The following is a 24,838-nucleotide window of genomic DNA, read 5'->3' as shown; positions in this document are numbered from 1 at the left end:
GTATTACAAAACCTCTTAAGGGCACATGTAAATTCTATAAAACATGCAGTTCTGACAAATGTTCTGCTCATTAAATAAACTTCATGTTCTGCATTAACCCTAGCATTAGGCATAGTCAAAAACTTGACCTGGCTAAGTATTGTAATCTCCCCTGTTACATAATTGAATTATTAATGAATGTGAGTTTTATGAGTCACCCCCTTAATCGCATGCCTTCATAATGACCGCAGCCATGACAGCTTTTAATACAAGTAAAAACCTATCATAGTATCATGGGTTAGGAGTACATTATGAACTAAGCTCTTCGTACATCTACATCTAATTACTGGGCATTACGCTTAACTCATCTAAATGGATAATTTATGGTTAAGTGTCAAAATTACCAAAGCAACCTTTTTGATCAGTACACTTTCCTAAAATTTCACAGATCTCATGTTATTATGGATCACTCATGGTGGGATGATTATTATGTTGAGTTGATGCTTGAACCGCAACACAAAAGCCACAACAGAGTCCATCCTGGCAGAGCTGTAAACACGCTGTTTTTTTGGTTTGGATATTATGCTGTTATGGTAGTCTGTGTTCTCTCTCATTCTGTGGGCGGAATGCAAGCCCCTTGACCTGACCACCGCAGAGTTTTCAATTAATCAGCCGTAGACATTAATCAGTTCACAATGATTTATTCAAATTACACTGACATTGATCTCCAAGAGCGCTTCCTCTCAGTCAGTGCCATTCATGTTGAAAGGCCAGCTTTTTTGCTGGTCATCAGCACATGTTGTGTTTTGGATGCTGGTGGCTGGTGTCCCTACCAGGCATCTTAACTAGCTTAACCAGCAAGCCTCCCCTGGACTTTGACCATGCTTTATCAGAAAGACCATTTTGCTGGTGGCTATGATGGCCCACCAGCTAGACCTCTACCAAACCAGCAATAAACCAGCTTGGACCAGTAGGGATTGCATCTCTCTGTAGCCTGACACAAGCTTTCCAGATGGTTCAGAGTGTCAGCCTAGTGAACCTAGTGATTTGTCACACATTGTGTTTTATTATTGGAAGAAGAGAAATGTAATGTTTTTGAATGCTTTGAAAGGACGCAGTCAATGGAGATTGAGTGCTATCACTCATGGTAGTTTTAGATTTGCAGAGTGTCATGACTGAATGCTGAATACATATGTATAGACTACTTAAGGGAAACTGACCATGAAATCACTGTCCAGGGCAAAACGGCATCAGACATTTTCTGTGAAAATGTGTTCTCTTATGTTTTTGGTATTGACTGGTAATATTATTTTGAAATATTGCTGAGCCACATATAGTTGATGTATGATTTATTTATGTCTGATTTCCTGACCCTAGGTGACTTTGCACCACTTTTAATGACGTTTTTCTCAATGTTTTCTCTCAAGTGTCTTTGTCCATCTGGTGTGCGGTCATGGTTTTCAACTGAAGGACACAGGCGTGCCACAGGATCTGTGGATCATATACTGTAGCCAAGCATTTGGAAAGCTGGATATATCTGTTCAGCCATCAGGACTGACTCAAAATAAGACTATTTAGTAGTGCTTGTGCTATTACTTTTCTAAGCGATCAAACTTATGGCAAAAAAATAAATAAAATAAAATAAATTCATAGACTTAATTCATAGAAGGAGGGACCCAAGCCATATCTAGGGATCAGAATATCACTGAGACATGGGAATAAGATTTTTTTTATATATATACCAGCAGCCTAGCAGCCATCCATAACATGCAAGCAATGTCCTATCAACCACCCAGAACACCCTAACAACCACATTGCATTGCCCTTGCAATCACCTACACCCTAGCACTGTGGTGGTGAGTTTCGCATGGGCAAGCAGCTCTAACATTTCCTTGAGAAAATGTAAAAAACTAGTCTATAATTCCAACATTTTTAGCACTACAATTTAAACTTGTAGTTGTATATGTTCATGCAGAAACCTGCTGTACTGACATACTCTGCTGGTTCAAGTGTGTGAGCTACCATGAGATCACAGGCTGCTGTGTGGGAAAAAAATGATCAGACCTCTCCCACCATGTAGTGCTGTAGTCTGTTTTATCAGCCATTTTATTAGTCCATTCAGAGATTCTGATAACACGCACAATGAAATTGCATTGACATATCAGGGCCTTGTAATCGGATTTATTGTGTATAAATCACATGAATTTGATTTGTTGCCAAATGTGACATGTAGGCAGTGCCCTAATGTGATTGAGTAGAGGCAGAGGACAGCCTGAGGATTGCATCGAATGACAGGTCAGCGTGTGGGTTGTGTATTTCACCATATATTGTTGTGTGTTACATGATTACTGAAGTCTTCATGCTAACCTTGAAGCTTGCTGGCTTATGTGTGTGCATGCGTAGGCTGGCAATGAAAAATTATACAGTTTTGCTGCAGCAGAGCACCATGTCCAGACTTTGATCCATCTGTCACTTATGACCCTTCCCCCAGCATACGCCCACTGGGTACAGCACATCTACACTTGCTATCTGGCACTACATGAGACAATCAGAACTTACTGGTGATATGCCTCTAAGTGTATAGGCTATACTGTATATGTAGAAGGAAGTAAGTGTTTACTGGGATCAGGAAGCAATGTTTTCAGTTGGCTTTTGTCGACAAGATCATTCATTGTGTTTAGCCTCTGGATAATGCATATTTTTTTTGGTGGCAACATTGTTGGAGACATATATTGTTCTTCTTTGTGGGTGAATCTCACTAAACCTGTCAGAAACATGTCAGGGTCATATTTCAACCCAAAATCAAGAGATACATTTTTTTGTATGATTTACATAAAGGAATATTATGGGTCCAATACAAGTTAAGCTTAATCGAAGGCATTTGTAGCATAATGTTGATTACCACAGAAAATAATTTTGACTCGTCACTTTTTGATGCAAAAATAAAAATAAAAAATCAGTTCCAGTAAGGCACTTACAATTGAAGTGGATGGAGCCAGTCCATAAACACTAAAATACACTTTTAAAAGTGTTTTAAAAGTAGAGTCAAAAAACAAACATTATACATGTTAACATGAGTTTAGTGTGATAAAATCTCTGTTCTACATGATTTAATTGTGATAAAATCGCTTGCAGGGTTTCCTGGCGTTGCGTCCTCATGGCGACAAATTTGAAATATTGGATAAATTTTCCCTGTTGTGAGTAGTAAGCGATTTTATCAAATTAAAATCATGTTAGCATCTTGTGGCTATATAGTTGAAACAGTGTGTATTTTAACATTTATGGATTGGCCCCATTCACTTTTATTGTATATGGCTTGCTGTAACTGCGATTTTTGCTTCTTCTTTTTTTTTAAATAATCAAAGGAAGAGTCAAAATTATTTTTTGTGGTAATCAACATTATGGCACAAATGCTGGCGACTGAGCTGAACTTGTATTGAACCCAGAATATTCCTTTAAGAAAATAAAGCCTATTTTTAGGACCATTAAGATTTTTGCATTGTGTCATTATTTGCATGACAGTTAAGCATATTTCCTCCCAATCTCTCAATGTAAAAAAATCTAATTCTCGTTATTCTAATGCGAATAAAATTAGATAGTATTTAAATTGTCAAGTATTTATACATCATAGTAGTATTTGGTCAACTGCCTTTATTATGCTGATTTAAATAATACAAAATTTACAAAATTACAGTGATTTCTTTATTTTAATACAGTAAAGAACCAAATGAATGTTATGAGAATCTAATGAGGATCACCACTGAGAATAATGGGAATTACAAAAAACTTGCCAAAACACATTACAGTAATAAGAAGTTAATGGGGACTAACTTACAATTGCTTATTCACACCAAGAGCAATATGACAAAGCAACAAAAATCACCAGAGAATTTGCATCAAAACTGTTCACACTGAGCATACAAAATTTTAAACAAACAGGGAATGGAATATATAATAGGGTGCAGACAGACCAATAACCGGAGAAGAAGCTCAGAATTAAATTGCACTTGACCCAACCCATTTGCGCCTAGATTTAGCACATGCTTGCACGAAAATATCAAAACTACATGGCCATGCCCACTGACTTTGCTCATACAACGTATCACATAACACTGCACTTAAAGAATAGTGCTCTTAAAATAGGGTCCTTCATCTGCCTTTCTTCGAACTAATCTTGCGCTACACAGATTTTTGTCCAATCAAATGCTCACTAGAATGAGATTGTCCCTCCCCCAACAACCGACTAGCAAGTAGCAAATCATCGTTCATTGCTGTGATATAACTAAAGCATAATGGCTTTTTTTTAGTCCTTTTTCAATAGGAAATAGACTCAAAAAGGACAGAAAACTGTGCTTGTCAAACAATTTCATGTGGACTTTAACATGCGGAAGCCCAATCTTTAAACTCTACATCAGTTGGGAAGATGAAAACAGCCATGTTTGACAAATCGTCCAAAATCACGCCATTGGTTGAACCAAAGTTGTTGTGCCGGGCTGGATGGGTCACTTAAAACAAACAGACGAATGCTGAAAGTGCCACAGAGCTGCAGTTTTTACACTTTACAAGGAAATCAACCTACAAACGGTTTACTTAGAATTGTTTCTGCTTAATAAGCTGAGATATGAGCAAGTATTTAAACATAAAAAACATTACACAAATCAGTTTAATATATTATGCAGTTTTGTTCCACAAGTAAATGTGTTTAGATATTTAACTGGAAAACAAGAAAAACAAATGTTTATGTATATTGTTTAAGTATATTGCAAGAGTATTTTCTGAATACAGTTCTAACAGTTGCTTATCTTCTTTCTCCCTTTTCTTTTCTTCCCTCTCTCTCTCTCTCCAGCGGAGCCTCTCCCTCTGATGGACCTGTGTCGTCGTGCAGCACGCCTGGCTCTGGGACGTGAGCGCCTGCAGGAGATCGAGACCTTGCCTTTGCCTCAGTCTCTAAAGAATTACCTCCAGTACCAGTGAGAGCATGGGCCGTCACATAGAGACACTCACAGACACGGAAAGGAAGCCTGAGGTGCTACTATAGCGACACCATCAGGCCGCAGAAGGAAAATGTTTACATTGTGGCTCACTGGTGGAATCTTAAGTTCGTTTTTTTTTGTTTGTTTCATTTTTATTTTTATTTTCCTCCTTGATTAAATTATTGACGGCTTTGGAAGAAGTTCAGGGGAAAGTGTGACACACTGCTGAACTGCGGATGCTCGGCAGACCTGCAGCGCCTCCAGGTGTACGCCTATGACAGGAAGTGGTGTTTCATAAAGCACATTAACCTTCAGATGCCTTTGAAAGCCCACAGTAATAATATTTTCGCCCCTTCCCTGGATGTAAAGCCTGCAGAGCACGTAGGCAGCTGTAGGTCGGGCACAGCCGACTCCAACTCAAAATCTAACAGCCCTGGAAGGTGCAAAGGCGGTAGGTGCGGTACCTATGCACAGGAGCACCAGGTGACATTAATATATGGACTAACAGAAGTCATTTTACCGTTTACTGGATGTGTATTCCCAAGGACACATGCATACGCACATTTTCGACCAACAATCATATACGGATTCACTTTTTTTTTCCCTCTGTGGGCTTGAGTCACTTTTCTATCTGAATTTGTATCCTGATTTTATCGTGTGAGTGAACTTTCGGTTTTGATAATAGTTTTATTGAGATGTTTTGGCTATCTTTAATTTTATTGATCAGGTTCTAGTTCCTTTTTAATGAACTGAGAATGTGTGAACTAGCACATAGATATTGAATATTATCGTACACTCATCACATATGGCTTTCTATTTTAAACTGGGATGCTGCTTTTATTATTATTAACTATTATAATTATTATTCTGTCTGAATGCTCAGATAGAAGTCTGATGTTCTGAGGCACACAATGGAATGTAAAGATCTTGCTAGTGTTAGCATATTTGAAATGTGAATAAAAGCCAAGTGAATGAGGATGTCGTTTAAATTTTTGTCTGAGACAGAAGATCGCTGGGTGTGTGTTTTAACATTCTCACTGAACACAAAACAAGTACGCTCTTAAGCACAGTAGGGCCAATTTACATTACAGAACTTCTTTGTTCCACGTTTCAGAGGGTTCCCTCCTTTCCCCCTTTTCTCTCTCTCTCTCTCTCTCTCTCTGGTTTCTGTCCCTGTCTGTTTCTCTCTTGTCTGACTCCCACTCTATCACAGTCTAAGGCTGAAAAGTATGTTATCTAACCTAAATCTGTGAAGAATTGGAACATTCTTCTCACGCTCTTTTCAGAATTGTGGGAGGTTTTTAGCCGCAGTCAATAACCTCAGGTGATTTTACTTCAGTAAATCAAACTTCCACGCATTCTGTTCTCTACGGCATCCTCTTCAGAATGCTTTAAAGGGATAGTAGACCCAAAAATTAAAATTCTGCCATCATCATGACTTTCTTTGTTCTCTCAAACACAAATATTAATATCAAATATTAAAAAAAAAATTATTCTGCTTTTTTCCATGGAATGTAGAAGTCTGGACGGGCCTTAAAATAAAGCCCAAACCCAGCCCATACCTGAGAGCATGTAAACCTGACCTGGACCCAAAATTGCCCACTCTTTATGATTTCTTATCCAAGCAATTAAATTTGTTGCAATAGGCTGTATTTTATTTAAGTATCATACGCAACAGAGACGGACTGGCCATAGGGACAACCAGGACTTTTCCCGGTGGGCTGGCCACAACACAGGGCCGAACGGGCTGCAAAACGGTGCCGGATATGCACCTACCAACCCCCCGCCACCCACACCACCATTCAACAAATTTTGGGCCGGTTTTTATTTCAAATCAAGGGTCAGTTTCTCTTCCCAGTCTGCCCCTGATACGCAGCATTCGTAACAGTAAGCATACACAGTTTTAACAAGGCATGGTGGCTCCTCAGCACACTGTAGCAGAAAAAAAACAAAAAAACATTGGCAACTGTTTATCAAGTGCAGGAACTTTGCTGGGTGACAAACAATCTGGAATCATGTTTAACAGCACAACAAATGAAATACACTCACCAACCACTTTATTAGGTACACCTGTACACCTACTTATTCATGAGATTATCTAATTAGTCAATCATGTGGCAGCAGTGCAATGCCTAAAATTAGGCAGATATGAGTCAGGAGCTTCAGTTAATCTTCACATCAACCATCAGAATGTGGAAAAAATGTGATCTCAGTGATTTCGACCATGGCATGATTGTTGGTGCCAAACGGGCTGGTTTGAGTATTTCTGTAACTGCTGATCCCCTGGGATTTTCATGCACCTAATTCTCTATCCTGAGTTTATTCAGAATGGTGCAAAAAACATCCAGTGAGTGGCAGTTCTGTGGATGGAAACACCTTGTTGATGAGAGAGGTCAATGGAGAATGGCAAGACTGGTTCGAGCTGACAGAAAGGTTACGGTAACTCAGAAAACCCACTCTGTACAACTGTATTGAGCATAATAGCATCTCAGAATGCACAACATGTCAAACCTTGAGGCGAATAGGCTACAATAGCCATGTCAGGTTCAATTTCTCTCAGCCAATAACAGAAAGCTGAGGCTGCAGTGGGCACAGGCTCTCCAAAACTGGACAGTTAAAGACTGGAAAAACATATCCTGGTCTTATGGATCTCAATTTCTGATGTACACAGATGGTATGCCCTCTGCAGCCTCAGCTTTCTGTTCTTGTCTGACAGAAGTGGAACTCGGTGTGGTCTTCTGCTATTGTAGCCCATCCACCCCAGGTGTACAGCTGTACCTAATAAAGTGGTCGGTGAGTGTAGAACGCAGGTGTCTCAAGATTCACTTCACAGTGTCTAGAACAGAGTTGCTCAACTTTTGTCTCAACGATGTTATAAACTATATATTTTTTTCCTGTTATCATAACGAGTGATGGGTAACTCTCAAGTAGTTAAACTATTTTAACGTCTACAGATTGGCCCCATTGTAAGTGCCTCAATGTAACCCAGACTTTTGCTTTTTATAAAGAAAAGAAGGGACAAGTCGAAATTTATTTTGTGGTAATCAACATTATGCCACATGTTTTGCCTTGAAAATTTTGCTATGGTCACCATTTGTTTCCATTATATGGAAAAGAGCATTTTGGACATTCTGCTGTAAATAACTACTTTTGTTTGTTTGGAAAGAGTTTACTGAGGGTGAACTATCCCTTTAACAATCCAGCTCTATCTCAGGTCAGATCATAAGGAAGGTGAGTGCAAATGTGAAGAGAGTAACCCCATACAGCAACTGTGTACTTCCCTTATAATCGACAAACTTTAAGTGGCTTTTTTTAGGTAATGGAGAATGCATTTGCTGAGCCTTTGCTTCAAATAGCGTTTGGCCTAATCTTGCCCTGATTTCATTCAGTGTATCTGGATATGTTTGGGACTGTTGTATTGGAAATCAATGCGAGACGGCAAGACACTGCCCTCCACAACATTTAGAATCAGCTCAAATGTAAATGAATAACATGGATCCGAGAGCACAGGTATAGAGATACAGCCCTGATCAAAGCTCTACTTGTATCGAGATGGGGTTGAAGCCAGGACACTGATCCTCCCTTTCCCCCAATCTTGTGTTATATCACTAACAAACTTGTTTGGCCAAAGGGAACAAACTGTTCCGTGTGTTCCATTCTTAAGAGAATGACATGCCGTGTGAGTGTCTACGTTTGTGTACAAATGCTTACAGAATGGCTTGGGAATCATTGCTTGTTTATGTTTTATGTCCTTCATCATTAGCAGGTAATTGTTGAGCTCTTGGAAATGAGCATTGTACTGACTTCCTCCCAGTGTGGTTCTCCATATGCTGTGTAGACATAGGCCAGTGGCCATTTCCTTAACTTTCCGGGGTGTAAATAGGAGGGTGAGAGTAAATCTCATCGACCACTGAGAGGCCTTGGGAGACGGGCGTAAAGAAAAAAAAGACATCCTTGATGTGCTTCCTTCCCTGTGGGTGTGCGGCCGTTGTGTGTGTATGAGAGAATGAGGGTATAAATAGGGAGCTGGTGGCAGTGTTGGTCTGGAGAAAAGGTCTTCGTGTCCTAAATGACCTCAGCTTCCACATGCAGGTGCATCCTGGCCTGCACAGGTCACAACATTATCTGGGGTAAAGTATACAGTACCAGCAAAGCTGTTCTGCTAAGAAAACACTGGAGACACCATGTTTTGTTTTGGTGTTCTCGCTGTAGACTTCCCTTTCATGTGCCATAACTCAATTTTCTATGAAAGGAGGAAGTCAAAGAGTACAGAATGTTTCTTCTGAGGGACAACGCTGTTGGAAAGCCATTACAGAAAACCTTCAATGAACTGAATACCATGCAATTACTAACCAGTAGAGTTAGAAAATTTGGTCACATTTCACATTAGTGTCTATATTCAACCATTTCATTCGGATTCACAGCTATTTGTACAAAGAGTGTAGTTCTAGTACACATTTTAGGTTTGGATAGGCACTGGTATGTACTGTATCAACCTATGGACAGCTAATCCTTACGAATCCTCTTTAAATGTGAAGTATGTAAAATGTTTATGTCAGAATACATTCTACTATCCCAGCTTATTGTTCATTGACAACTATAAGTAAGCCATTCGGGGGTTTACCTGTACCTCCCAGGCACTATCAAAACACTGATGTTTATATATTAAGAGGTCCACTCAGCTCCACCCATCACTTTTTAGCTCAACCTATGGCATGAGTTTGGGGCATGGTAGTCTCGTGTAGGGTCTATAGTTGCTTCAGTTGGACAAGAACCGCCCATTTAGACAGGAAAAGCCATCTAACTGTCATGTAAAGCGACTAATCACAGTTGGTTTAATCTGAACCAGCCAATCAGATTTGTGCTGATTTGATAGAGATAGCTTTTTCCAGTTTTGTGTGCTAAAAGCATCAGATGGTTAGTGCATGAACTGTGGGTGGTCCGTGGGCATGCCGTCTGAGGCTGAGACTAGGGTCGTGGCTACTTGTAGTAAGCTGTTTAGCTGGGAGAATATGAACATTCATGGCAGATGTTTACAGAGGAACAATTTTGCTTTGCCAAAATTCGAAGACGTGCTAAAAGACACAGAGACAGAGAATAGAGTGAAAAGTGAAAACATTTACACAGTGGAGGACTTTTGTGGAACTTTTGGGGTTTGATGGAGATGGCAAACTTGCTGAGTTGCTTCTTGACAGGTAAGCTACACTCAATGTATTGCCACACAAGTTAGCTCATTGCTATCGAGCTTCAGATAAATGAGTAAGATACTCGGACAATACGATATGTATCGTTATGCTTACTAGTTACCACTAGTACCATCCTACCTCGTGCTGGATCCCCCCGCACACCCAGCTGTCGTTAAATCCGTCGATGTTATCGGACGAACTGATTCCTCTACCACACTTTCTGTCTGGTGTGCATATGTTATAGTGGTCTTGTTTAATATGACATTAAGCATTTATCACCTTTTATTTAGTATGGCCTATTTGCTCAAGGGGATATATGAGATTTGGACTCAGCATGGGCCAGTATTGAATAGGTGATTGCCGGGATTTGATCTTCAGATTGAAAATGAGTCTGTATGCGTTTCTCTCTAGCTCAAAGAGTAAAACACACAGGGAGTGTACAGAGAGATTAAACAGATTGGCGCCGAGTCAACATGTTCTCTCCCTCCTTCACTCGCTGTCTCTCTCCTCTCACGCTCGTTTTTCCGATCCAGCCTGTATAAATAGCATCCAATCCATCTATTATGTCTATACGTCTCCACTCTCTCTGGTTCCTGTTTAGCTTCTAAGCACACTGTAAGCAGCCTTATAGAGTTTTCTGAAAGCCAAGCTGAAAGCTGAATTTTCTCATGGTTTGACATAACTGTGCTTCAAGGAACAAGAAGATTCCATCCACACTGGATGTAAACTTGAGCTATGTAGTACTAATGTTTAGGGAATTCTGGTTTTGACTTGTTCCTAAAATTTATTGGAATTGTGTTTTTGCATCAGGGGTCCCTGTAACTATGGGGGTATTTACACCTGGTCCAGGTGTAAATGCCCTCCAAGATGGATTCAAAGGAATATATATCTGGAGGCGATTTAAAATGCATTCCAGATGAAAATCCGTAAAGTGTAAATGCATCTGGCTGTTCAAGCAACATACATGTACAGTATGTAAACTTTACTCTGCTCAAACAATGCTATGCCTGCATTTGGAAAATCAAAACATAACAGCTGCTAACGAGTAATTGCATAGAGATTGTGTTGCACAATAAATAATAACAAATCAAAAAACAGATGCACATTGTATGAGAGAGAGAACATTTTCCTTAATTTATTTGATGCAGATCGCTGACAAAACTGAAACTAATCTCTGACAATAAGCACAGCTGACACGCATGGACATATCTTACCTACGACAACGCCTGAGCAGAAAAATACACATCACGCACACACACACACACACACACACACACACAGACACAAATGTGCACTGGGCAAAGTCACTTGGAATCAAATAATAAATCTTTAAATTCGCTGCCCTGCATTAGCATAATCACGAAAATCAACTCTGTTTTGTTTGCATATAGCATGGGAATTGAAGATCGGATTTATATCTGTTTGGGGAGATGCATTTATGTAGCCAAGTTTAAATGGAATGTGCTTATTTAATCGGATAGCAATCCGATCAGTAAAAATGCATGAAGTGACCAAGTGTAAATACGCCCTTAGCTACGATGAGAGGAAATCAAGTCAAATGTAACAAGAAACAAAGTGCTGAATTCTCAATCAACCAGCCACTAACACTGCCTCCTTCCCAAAATGTAATAAATAAATAATAATAAAAAAAATTCCTGGGTCACATCAACATGATCACACGGGAAGTTGACTGAATGTTGCTACTGAATGTTCTGGTACCCTGACATCGATCCCATTCTTACTGGAGTTAAGTGCCATCTCCCATTAGGCATCTTTGCATCAATTAAAATATGTTTACATTACCCTGTGACACTACTGATAAGAGTGTTAATGGTTAGGTTTGGGGTTGGGGTTTGGGCATATGGTTAATAAATACACAATTATAAATAAATAATAATACATCATTATCATCTAGAAACAACAAATTTTACAACTCTTTTTTTGGCACTACTCTGTGGACATCTACAGGATAAAGCTGCAGGCAGAGCTCCAAAAAGAGGTGGGAGCTACAAACCAACAGCAAAGATATAGGGAGCCCTAAACCTAACCCCTTCCCTAACTGTAAGTGGAAGTGACACCCCTTTTGGAGTTGGCGCAACCCCCTATTGGAGTAACCCTGCCCCATTCCAGTGTAACCCCGCCCTCTTTTGGAGATTCCTCCCTCATTTCGAGATCTCCGGCCTTCAGCTATACCTACTTGCAAAAACTGGAGCTCTCACGTGCCCATAGATTCAACGAAACTTTCAGCTTCGAAATCTGGGGGTAGTGGTTTGAATTTTCGGTTAGCACAGGCCGATTTCAGCTGAAGAACTTTTGACTTACTGTTGCTGAATTCACAACAGTGAGTTCAGTGTGGAAATTTCACCCCAAAATCAAAAGAAAACAAATTCATAGCTATTTGTAGGCAGGGTTGGGAGGGTTACTTTTGAAATGTATTCCACTACTGATTACAGAATACATGCTGTAAAATGTAATTTGCAACATATTCCGTTAGATTACTCAAGGTCAGTAACGTATTCTAAGTACTTTGGATTACTTCTTCAGCACTGGTAGATTTTTTCACTTGTTTTGACTATAAAAATCTGCCAGTACAGTAAGACAAAATACACATGTTAAAAATACATTCTCTGAAAAACCTAAATATATTATGCAGTGTTGTTTCTAAAATAAGATAAATCAAACTGATCTTGTTTTAAGGATTTTTAGATATTTTTACAGGAAAACAATACAAAGATTATTATCAAGAATAAGATTTTTGCCCTAATATCAAAAGGTCTTACTAGAAAAAAAGAAATTATGATCTAACGTGAATTTTCTTGATAAAAAATATGAACGTGCCTGGTAACGTGCATGTAAAATGGCTAGAAATAGCATTTTAGCTTAGCGTAAAACTGACAATTTACACAAGGTTTATTTCTGTTTCTTGTGCTCCAACCTTACTTCTCTGTCTGCTCGTATGAATGTAACACATCATAAGAAAGTGTTTCACCGCTGTTCAAATGCACTTTGGATCGCATCATTTATATGTATAAATGTTTTCCATCTGAAAGGACTAAATATTTCATTAAACAAATGACAATAAAATGCAAAATAATTTGTTCAGTAATCTAAATACTTTTTTAAAGTAACTGTATTCTAAATACCAATTATTTAAATTGTAACTGTAGTGGAATAGTTACTTGTATTTTAAATACGTATTCCCGTTACATGTATTTCGTTACTCCCCAACCCTGTTAGTAGGTATATTGTATTACACATAAAGAAAAAGTAGCCTGCTTGTAGTTCCATAATTTTATTTATTTATTCTTTTTATATATATATATTTTTTGTGATATTAGTTCCAAAAATTTTTTCGTTTTGTGACATTATTTTCCTCTATAATTCTCATGATTGAAATAAAAAAATCTCATTATTATAATATAACTGAAATCATCAGTAGTTTTACATATTACATTCAGTAGAAATAACACATTGTAACAGGTTCAGGATGGGCAAGGAGGCGGCGGAAACCGGCAGGATTGTCAACATAACTTTAATGACGTAACTGAACTTAAAACAACATAAAACAAACTGCGGCCGCATGTGTCTTTCTCTCTCTCTCCCGAACTGGCGACTCCAGCTCCCCTTTATCTCTCTCTCCCACTGATTATTTGACTTAGCACCAGCCATACACCCTCATGGCCCAGCCACACCCTCCTCCTCATCACACTCCTCCACCGCCCGATTCAGGCTGGGGCGCTATCCGGACACCCCCCCCCCCCCACCCCCACCCCCACCCCGCTCTCTGGATGGGAGACACTGCCCTTCCCAGGTTTTGACACCAATGTAACGGGTTCATTGTGGGGTAAAAGGAGGAAACGGGAAACGTGGTGCTTCAACACAAAAGGTATGTTTTTACTCAGGTAACACTCAAAAATAGCTTTTCAGCTTTCATAAACACACAAGAAGGTTCAGTAGTTGAAGTGTGACACTCTCTCCTCACCTCTGGCATGGTTCCTCCTTATATTGGCCTCCCCAGTGCTTACTGCAATCAGAAACAGGTGTTAGACATTATAGCGCTCAGGTGTGTGCACCCTTACCGCTTTTTCTCCGGACAAATGCTGAACCATGCCCCCACCGCCACACACTTCACTTGCAGTTTTACTTTACAAATGTGCTGTACAATTTTAATAATATTGTTTTTCGTATTACAGTAAGGAGTGACATTTTGCTTACGCATTTCAGTTGGTTACAGAGAATTGGGGGTTCAGCGGGAATAAGCTAGGATGAGAGGAAATTGTCCTTTCTAGTAGCTTTTTAGTAAAGTGTAATAAGAAACAAAGTGCTGAATCTTTGTCTATTAACCAACCACTAAGAACCCCACCCCCTTTCCCAAAAATAAATGAATAAATAAAAACTATTAAAAACAATAGGATATTTTGGTTACCTGGAAACAGAGGCACTCAAGATTAAAACAAATATACAGAGTAATGTGGCTTTCTAACATCAGACCATCTGCGCTATGCCACAGTGGACAACTGGGGAGGGGTAGAGGATACAATTATCTCCATCTACACCACCTCCTTGCTCTTTACTAAAGAGATAGTTCACCAAAAAAATGACAACTCTTTCATTATCATTTACTCCCCCTCATGTTGTTCCAAACCCATATGGCTTTCTTTCTTCTGTGCAACAAAAAAGGAGATGTTAGGCAGAGTGTTAGTCTTAGTCAACATTCACTTTCATTGTATGGAAAAAGATGCAATTAAAGTGAAAGGTGAACTATCCCTTTTGAAGACTGTTGCATTACAACATTCTGGCCACAACACACACACACAAACTTGTTTTTATAACATTGTGGGGACTCATGCATTTTATGGATTTTATACAGATATAACAATAATTTCTATTCCCTACCCCTAAATCTAACCCTCACAGAAACCTTTTTGCATTTCCAAAAACATGATTCATATTAAGCTTGTGCACCAGATTCAATTTGTCTTGTTCTCTGAAATTTAAGTGAATTAGGCCTGTGCTTTGATATGACTTGCTCTGTGTTCAATTTCTTTTCCCATAAACCCTTCCCCTAATGACCACACAGACACAAGGAAAAGTGAAGCCCTCTTAATTTGAAAAATGCAAAGCAGGCCCTTGGGTTCATCTGTGTCTGCACTGGTGCTGCTCAATTTAGGGTAATTAGCTTTCACAGCCAGGAGAAATTCCTGATGAGATCTAACCTACTGAACACTCTGGGTGAGTACGCACACACATATCCATAGATGTACAAATGCATCATTTAGAAATACTTTATGAACAGGAAAAAGGCCATTACAAAGAATTACTGTAGCGGTACCATAGCACTGTGATGGTATCAGATGGTAATACCATGGTACTTTGATATATACCATGGTACTGATTGATTACTATATTAATTTGGGTGAAATGTCCAGGTCACATTATATTTTGTGAAAATGAAACCTATTTTTAGTACAATTATTATTTATTTATTTTGCATTGTGACATTTATTTCATGACAATTAAGAACATTGTCCCCTCAAATACTCTTTACTGTAATGTGCAAATCTCATTCTCATTACTGTAAAACAGAAATGTTTGACATTTCCAATATGGCACAAGAAAGACACCAAATATAAATATGTGTAAGTAGTTAAAGTGTGAGCTGCACTGGTTTCCACATAAATATCAGACCCATATGGCAGTGTCAGCATCTTATGAAATGCAACAGTCGGGAATTTCATTTCGTGCAGTTGAGTGGAAGGTTTCAGAGCGTATATCACCAATGATGAGACTTGATCCATACTGTATGAGTTAGAGCCATGAATTCCTGTACACATGCACATACACATGCACACTGTAAAAGGTGACAGATCCTTGTTTTTTTTTATTTTTTTATTTAGGCTTTGGCAGCTTTGCTTCACTGTACGAAGAGGTGGATGGTGGCACAGGAATGGTAATAAAAGTTAGTAGTATAATAAATTGCAAGCTGTAAACAGTTGGCAGTACCCTGGGGTCTGAGACAATGTGACAGATTAGGCTTTGGTTTGGGGTGTAGCATGGAGCATGTAGCAAACAACGTGACAGTGGCAATCCTGTTTTTTTTTTTTACACCTCTCATGCTTACTTTCTGCCTTATTACAATCTAACATGGAAAGTGCTGGGTAGTAGCGAATTAAATGTAATCTGTATTGCGTAATCAGATTACAAAATCAAGTACTTGTATTCAGATTTAATTACATTTTGAAATACTCAATCGGACTACAGACTATTGGACTACAGTTACTTTTTATAGATTACGTGATTACATATTAACAAAGCAACGGCAGTACATTGTTAATGTGTTAATTGATCATTTGCATATCAAAATCATCATATTCTTTCCCTGAAGTGCAATAGTCTAATATTCTAATAACAGCTGATCTCCTGGGATTTTCACACACAACAGTCTCTAGAATGGTGCCAAAAACAAAAAACATCCAGTGAGGGGCAGTTCTGCAGATGGAAATGCCTTGTTGATGAGAGAGGTCAACAGAGAATGGTCAGACTGGTTCGAAATGACAAAGTCTACGGTAACTCAGATAACCGCTATGTACAATTGTGGTGAGAAGAATATCATCTCAGAATGCCATTCTGAGATGCGGGTTGGCGCTGTTTTGGCGGCACGAGGGGGACCTACACAATAGTAGGTAGGTGGTTTTAATGTTGTGGCTGACTGGTGTATATCAGGATCTGCAGGAATTTCTGGTACTACAACACCAGTAACCTTCTGTTAGGTTGTAGGCTTCCTTCACTGTCTAAATCTTTTGTTTCTTCTCGAATAGTTGCAAGTTTTGCACAGATATCATCTGATAGTTTAATACAGCAAGTAGACAGCTTAAGAAGTGTACCCTCTTAATTTACAGCATCCATAGTGCTGAATTTGTGGATTGGTGGGAACTTTCACTGTGTCCTAAACCTGGTCCTGAGGTACAGATGTCCTCTACCATTTTCCATCTGCTGCTGCTTCTCCTGTTCAGCTGTAACTCTATGTCTGAGGTACAGCGGCTGGAGCAAGGAGTGACTGAGCGCACCGAGCATTTGCCTATGAAGAAAAGGGGTGCAGCTTTAATCTCTGGAGAGTTTCAGTACACCCATCTCTCAAGCATCTACTACTATAAGCTGAGATTTACTGTGAAGACTCTGAGAGTCAGACTGGAGACCAGTGAGGAATGACTAGAAAAGGTAACAATTTCCTTTTTGTCCTTATATCACTTATGTCATATTTATGGACTAAAAAGACTTAAATGAGAAAATACCTACAGTATACAGTAGGTAGATTAAAAAATTGTTAGTTTGTAGTATGATGTTGAACGGTGATATTGTACAGTGATCTTTAATTCTAATTAGAAAAATATGCAGTGCATTTGCTGCCTCAATTAGAACTGCAGGAAACACAGACACAGGAGGTCACGTTGGTTTACAAAAATGTCTATGTGAATGCTGGGAGAGCTTAAAACCCAACCACTGGTATGTGTTCTTATGAGTCATTCAACCTGTGATGTTTCATTCTTCTGAGGATGTTTGTGTGATATGCCTGTTAATTGTTGCTTACTGTTACAGGCATCTTCACAGCACCTGTTAAAGGGATCTGTTTCTTCAGTTTCGTTGGGATACACCACACAACCAAGCAGATGGGTCTATTACTCATAACACTTATAAAAATTTACAATATATGGTAGCAGCAGTCAATCATGCTTTTGGTGAACGATATGAAATTACATCTAATTCAATCTCTGTGATTCTGGAAGAGGGAGATCATGTCTACATGTGTCTCAGGAAGAATCCATGATAATGACAATAACCCTACTTTTGCTAGCCACGTACTTTTTCTTTAACAACCTTATTGAGCTTTATTAAAACCATAAAGTGGGCCTACAAAATACTTCTGGTTCTGTACAAAGTTAATATTAAATAGGATTCAAAACCAGCTTCTATAAATCATCAACTGAATGTTTGTGGATATTCTTTACTTTACAGAAAGTGTCAGCTGCAGGCAAGGTTATTATAGTTTTGCATTTTCAAATCAGTTTTTATTTTATATAGTTTTCAGATTTGCTATAAATTTCAGTTTCGTTAATGATTTTGTTAGTTTTAGTTTTAGTAAACACATTTCTATTTCGTTTTTATATATTTTAGTTTCAGTTTTATTAATTATAGTTTTCAAAGTTAACAGAACACTTCCAGAGTGTAGACCAAATCAACACATTTAAATTTAAGCTTGGCAAACTTATACAATACACTTAGGGTGTGTTCACACTTGTAGTTCGGTTCTCTTGGTCCTCTTGGTCCGGACCAAAAAAGAAAATGATACATTTAGTCCTGGTTCGCTTAGGGTTCACACTGGCATTTTTACCACAGAAAATAACGATACAAAACCAAAGGAATCAGGAAAAATTCACGACCTGATGGGACAGCTTTTCTGACGTATATTTTTTGACGGAACTTGCCGATCATCCAAACCAATGCTGGCTGCTGGGAGAAATGCGCTCGTTATATACTGTATGTATATATGGTGGTATTTTTACCAGCTGTGAACAAACGAAGAGCTAATAAAACGTGTAAAGGAGTCAAAGCAGTGCCAGGAATTCCTCCGTTGCACACACAAACGAAGATATGCTGAGAGGATGGCTGACGGCGGTTCCCACGCCTGTACCAAACTGTAATGGGCAACATAGCTCCTATGATGAGAAGAACCAGGTATGCTTGAGGCCAGTATTAGGCAAATTACTTCCAGTTTTTGGTCCTTTTAGACGTCTTTGGTCCATATTGTGTTCATATATCAATCGAACCGCACCAGAGTTCGTTTGGAAGCGAACCGAGACCCACTATTCAGGCGGTCTCGGTCTGCTTGTTTGGTGTGCACCAAGGTTCGAGTGACAGCATTCACACTTGTTCAAATGAACCGCACTAACAGTGCAATCGCACCGGAGTTCGTTTTAATCTAACCAAACCTGCCAAGTGTGAACACACCCTTAAAGCAAAACGAAATATTTGCACAGTTTACTTAGACTCAGCATACTTGTGCATAATAACAATAACATTATGGTTATTGTCCAACCGCAAAGCCATGCAAAGGGTGGTGCGAACTGCCAGACACATCATCGGAGGTGAGCTTCCCTCCCTCCAGGACATATACACCAGGTGGTGTGTGAAAAAAGCTCGGAGGATCCAGAGACTCCAGCCACCCGAGCCATGGGCTGCTCTCACTGCTACCATCAGGTAGGCGGTATCACAGCATCAGGACCCACACCAGCAGACTTCATGACAGCTTCTTCCCCCAAGCAATCAGACTTTTGAACTCTTGATCTCTCACGATCAATATACATCAGCACTGCACTTTATTAATCTTATTATCTCACACTGAACTGTCATAAATTATATTCTCTTAACAACACACTGGCAACTAACCATCAACCGACAGCCTGAATGTCAATACAGTACAATACAACCTACTGTACATTTTATATATACTATATATACTATTTTTTTATTGTATAATGTGTATTCTATATTGTGTGTATTGTATACTGTACATTGTATGTTATTATTTGTATATTGTGTTGTGTGTAATTATGTGTATATTAGATTTTAAATTGTGTTGTGTAAATCTGATGTTTATTGTAGATTGGTATATGTCTCAACACTGTCATGACTGCTATGTTGCTCGGAACTGCACCCAAGAATTTCACACACTGTTGCACTTGTGTATATGGTTGTGTGACAATAAAAGTGATTTGATTTGATTTTGATTATGGTCTGAGATGCAATAAAGTCACAAAGAACCAAACAAAAGCAAATCAAACGTATAAAAGTTAAACATATGAAAAGTTCAAATGAACTCAAATTCATGTTAAACATGAAATCTTGTTAAATTGTTGAGACTCACTGTACCAACAGGGGGCACTCCGTCACTTTGTTTATTTATGTTTACATTTACTGCATATGATGATAGGTGTCTCCTATAATCTTGAAATCTGTGGTCGTCTGTTTAATATATCAGTCCCTCCAGGATTTCGCAAGAATTCTAGCAAATTCAACCAATCTCCGCATTATTTGTGGAAGCTTGCCATTTTTTTATAATTTCAACGAAAAAAAATGTAAATCTTAGAGAATCCCATCATTTTCCTTCATGTTTGACAGCGGCAAAACAAATGATTGAAAAGCTTGAAGCAGTCACGACATATCCAAATGCACAGCTGCCGTTTGTATCATCTTCATAGTAACAGTGTAAGCGTCTCCACCTCGTCTCCTCCATGTTGTGTGTTCACTATCAAAATCCATGTCTAAACTTTTGTGGGACCACAGACAGCACAGCTAGTGTTTAATCATCACCCTGAGTGATGCAAATGAGACACAAAACCCTGTGTTTATACACAGAATCCCTAACATTCCCTTAAAATCCCCATTAGTTGTGTAGAAAAATGTGATTACAATTTGAATTGTTTAATACAGTAGGCTACGAATCTAAAAATTGGACACTTTGCTGAAAATAAATGTTCATAAATGTTTTTTACTGATCACATACATACACTGGCAGCCAGAGTTTGGAATAATGTACAGATTTTGCTCTTATGGAAAGAAATTGGTACTTTTATTCACCAAAGTGGCATTCGACCGATCAAAATGTATAGTCAGGACATTAATAACGTGAAAAATTACTATTACAATTTGAAAAAAAATTCAGAACTAAGGTAGAAACTTAAACTACTTCAAAGAGTTCTCATCAAAAAATCCTCCACGTGCAGCACTGACAGCTTTGCAGATCCTTGGCATTCTAGCTGTCAGTTTGTCCAGATACTCAGCTGACATTTCACCCCACGCTTCCTGTAGCACTTGCCATAGATGTGGCTGTCTTGACGGGCACTTCTCATGCACCTTACAGTTTAGCTGATCCCACAAAAGCTCAATGTGGTTAAGATCTGTAACACTCTTTTCCAATTATCTGTTGTCCAATGTCTGTGTTTCTTTGCCCACACTAACCTTTTCTTTTTGTTTTTCTGTTTCAAAAGTGGCTTTTTCTTTACAATTCTTCCCATAAGGCCTGCACCCCTGAGTCCCTTCTCTTTACTGTTGTACATGAAACTGGTGTTGAGCGGGTAGAATTCAATGAAGCTGTCAGCTGAGAACAACACGACCAGTTTGTTTGATCATTTAAGTCGGCACCACAAATCTTTGTATGATGAGTGCAAAGCCAGATCTGAATGCCGTCCAAAGCAAAAAACTATTTCAGATGCCTTTGCCAGTGTTACACCATACGAGAAAGGTTCCAAATGGCAGAGAGAAATCACAAATTCAATAACATTTCACCTCGCGAAAGACATGGTAGGCTACCAATTAACACGGTTACCAAAGAGGGTTTTAAAAAAAATTATCCGGTCGCTTGACATGCGGTATGTAATACCATCACACACCTATTTTTTAAATTATTTGTTTTATAAACATTTTATTTTATGTTGTATTTTTGTAAACCACTCAGGGTTGGTGTATAGCTGCTCTTTTATTTTATATATATATTTTTTTTTCAAATGGTTTAAATTAAAGGATGTTTATTGTTTACTTTTCTATTTAAAAAAAAAAAAGAGGATTGTAATTTAATTTGTAATGAAATAAAATGTTAAATTATTTATTTTGTCATTCACATTAATTCCCTGTTGTGATAATGAAACTTCCTCCTTAGTGTAATGTTCTGTTTTAACCTGGTTGGAGTACAGAGATAAAGCCTCCTGTAATCTCCTGGATCCCTTTAGACACACACTTCTTCATTCACAAATGAGCCCCTTTATTTTAGGGTAAGCAGAATGCATTATTAATATCATAACATGTTAGATCATTGACTTTAGCCTGAATTGATAGAAGAGTATTACATGAATACAATGGAACCATGATGAATTAAACAGTGTATTAATTATTATAATAAAATAATCTAGCCAAAATAAGTCAAAAAGTAAAAAGTCATTTTCAGTTTCTTTTTTTAATTTTAATTTTCCATGAAGATGCAGTTCCCTACAAAATCACCTCAATCATTCTAGAATAATTAATTCTTCTCAAATAGAACTATTCAAGTCATTTGGTGAAGTCATCCTGTATTTTTTCATATCGCAATATACATGGCAGAAAAACAAAATATCGCAATGTCAGTTTTTTTCCAGTATTGTGCAGCCCTAGTTGAATGCCACTTTGGTGAATTAAAGTACCAATTTCCTTCCGAAACAGCAAAATCGGTACATTATTCCAAACTTTTGGCCACCAGTGTACATGTATGCTACATATATTTAAAAATTTCACAAATAATTCATTTTCATATATGTAAAAAAAAAAAATTAAACACTTGTGGAATTTAAATTTGTACATAAATTCTCAAATATATGAACTCTAATTGTATTTGTTTATATGGCCATAAATCAGACAATGTAATAACTGCAACAGGCATAATTATTGAATCCTAGTTAGCAGATACATTGTATGTCTATTTTAAGTTTTCTTGCATTGTCTGAGGCAGAAAATGTTAATAAAAAATAATTAAGGGTCTTCCAATATCCACAGGATTCACCTAAATGTATGTATTGTGTGTGTGTGTGTGTGTGTTTCTTTTTTTTTTTTTTTTTGCCTGCTAACTGCATATTAAGTTATTGTGCACTAAAACATTAACATGTAATTGCATTTACAATGTAATTAACACAATTACAGAGGTGTATAATGATGATTTGTGCAAAATTTGAGTCATTTTTGGCCGCCAGAGGCCGCTGTAATGCAGCCAGAAATAATCCAAATACCAACATGAAGAAAAAAGTGAGCACATACTGCATTTTCTAGATATGTTATGCTTTCTGCTTCATTCTATGAAAGGAATCCACATTAAATCTGTAAAAGAAACTGTTATAACAACTCGATGATGATTGAAAGTAAGATATTTTCATTAGATAATGTGTAATTACAGTATTTGTAATGTTTACATGCGCCAATGCTAACGTTAGCGCCTTTGCCATAGTATTGCACCTGTTACCCCAGTATGCCATCCTTAGCCACAGTAGGACCTGAAATATTTATAGAAGATCGTGAAAAATGTTTTTAAGCTTGTTTTTAAATAAAGACTTCCTACCAGCCATAATTCGTGTCCAAATCGTCTTCATATGTCTTTGAGTTGCAGTTAATCTCATGTGCATTACTTGCCACAACGCCACCTGCAGGTGATCACCTAAACAGCCCAATAATGACTCTGCGGCTCTGAAGATGAACATCTCAAACACACACACACACACACACAGGTTTTTTTTTTCCATGTGATGAGAGCTCGTTGATTACGAAAACGCTAATTTATTTCTGATAATTTTTATTTTGTTTCAGTTAGTTTTTTAATAACTGCTGTTAGTTTCGATTAATTTTAGTTTTTCATTTATTTTAAATAATTTTAATTCGGTTTATGAAAATGTCTTTTAATCAATAGTTTTCGTTTACGAAATTAACCTTGGCTGCAGGTGCTAAACAAGTAACAATAGTTTTGTCAATTTAGAATCATTTCGAAGTGACACTAAAGTAATACACACTTTGTATATAAAAAAAGCTCACTGTTCTTGTGATGTCATAGCGTAAATGCTTTGTAATGTTGGCTTAAAACATTAAATCTTTGCTACATATTTATTGGATCTTTGACTGTTTGCATTTTGATATTGTTATCTGTCTGCATGTGTGCACCGTTTTGCACATGAATAGATGCATAAATACTTTTTTTTTTCTTTTTTTTTTTCTTTTTTTTTAAAATCTAATCAAGCATAGCTTCAGTTGATGCAGGTCACATGAGTCAAGCTCACAATTGTTCTGAAAAGGGCATTATTAAGTGTAATGCTATTGTTGTTAGAGGAACCTATTTGGATGTAACACATAAGGCACTATGTGAGTTCCGGAGTAAAGGAGTAGTTGAGCACTGCATGACTGTCTGTCTCGTTATTATAAGATAGCTAACACAACATGGTGTCAGCAGCAACGGTTTAGACACGACGAATTAAACCTGAAAGATCAATAATAAAAGGGAACAACGGAAAAGTAAGGGGAAAATGGAGAGAGAAGAGCCAGCCCCGCCACTGTTAGCCTTGCAGCTAGCTCTGCCAGGCAAGTTCGATTTCACAAATGCCAGTGAATGGCCAAGATGGATGAAACGTTTTGAGCGTTACAGAATCGGATCAGGATTGGATAAGCAATCACAAGAATACCAGGTGAATACTTTTATGCATGCTGCTGGAGATGACCCTGAAGATATTTTGTACGTGCTACCTCTAACTGATGCACAAAAGAAATTGTATGCTGCAGTAAGCTTTTAACAAGCACTGTGTTAGCAAGCGGAATATCATATTTGAAAGAGCCCGATTCAATAAGCGAAATCAAGAACCTGGGGAGAGTGTAGAGTCGTTCATTATGGCTGTTCATTCACTTGCCAAACAATGTGATTTCAGAGCCCTAAAAGAAGATTTTATAAGGGACCGAATAGTAGTCGGCATACGTGATGCTAAACTGTCAGAAAGCTTACAGTTAGACGGTGACTTGACGTTAGAGAAAGCAATAACGAAAGTAAGACAGAGTGCAGCAGTGAAAAAGCAACAGCCAATACTTCACGGAGCAGAGCAGTCAACAGGACATGTCGAGACAATACACAAAACGGACAAAAGATCA

At 38.2% G+C, this 24,838-nt stretch overlaps 2 protein-coding genes across 9 annotated transcripts in view; one reads left to right on the top strand and one right to left on the bottom strand.

Annotated features, from left to right (window-relative positions):
- spsb4a (splA/ryanodine receptor domain and SOCS box containing 4a) overlaps window positions 1-5,928 on the top strand; it is a 122,804-nt gene extending 116,876 nt beyond the window's left edge. For all 7 annotated transcript variants that reach the window (XM_051700291.1, XM_051700285.1, XM_051700288.1 and 4 more), the window contains one exon: window positions 4,826-5,928. In XM_051700291.1, coding sequence (XP_051556251.1) covers window positions 4,826-4,953 — 128 coding nt within the window. In that variant the 3' untranslated portion in view covers window positions 4,954-5,928. The remainder of the gene's footprint in view (window positions 1-4,825) is intronic.
- The window catches only part of zgc:136870 (uncharacterized protein LOC664693 homolog), a 43,176-nt gene extending 19,815 nt beyond the window's left edge, over window positions 1-23,361 (bottom strand). Inside the window, exons 1-2 of one of the 2 annotated variants that reach the window (XM_051700282.1) lie at window positions 23,274-23,338; window positions 14,121-14,162 (exon numbers count right to left, since the gene is read on the bottom strand). In XM_051700282.1, coding sequence (XP_051556242.1) covers window positions 14,121-14,162; window positions 23,274-23,337 — 106 coding nt within the window. In that variant the 5' untranslated portion in view covers window position 23,338. Of the gene's footprint in view, window positions 1-14,120; window positions 14,163-14,570; window positions 17,217-23,273 lie in introns of those variants that run through there. The other variant, XR_007897472.1, reaches the window with a different exon arrangement.
- Between the last annotated feature and the right edge of the window lie 1,477 nt (window positions 23,362-24,838).

The sequence above is a fragment of the Myxocyprinus asiaticus genome, chromosome 6 (assembly GCF_019703515.2).
Source record: "Myxocyprinus asiaticus isolate MX2 ecotype Aquarium Trade chromosome 6, UBuf_Myxa_2, whole genome shotgun sequence".
Lineage (NCBI taxonomy): Eukaryota > Metazoa > Chordata > Actinopteri > Cypriniformes > Catostomidae > Myxocyprinus > Myxocyprinus asiaticus.
Note: the sequence above shows the minus strand (reverse complement) of the source record. Positions and strands in the feature narration are given on the sequence as shown.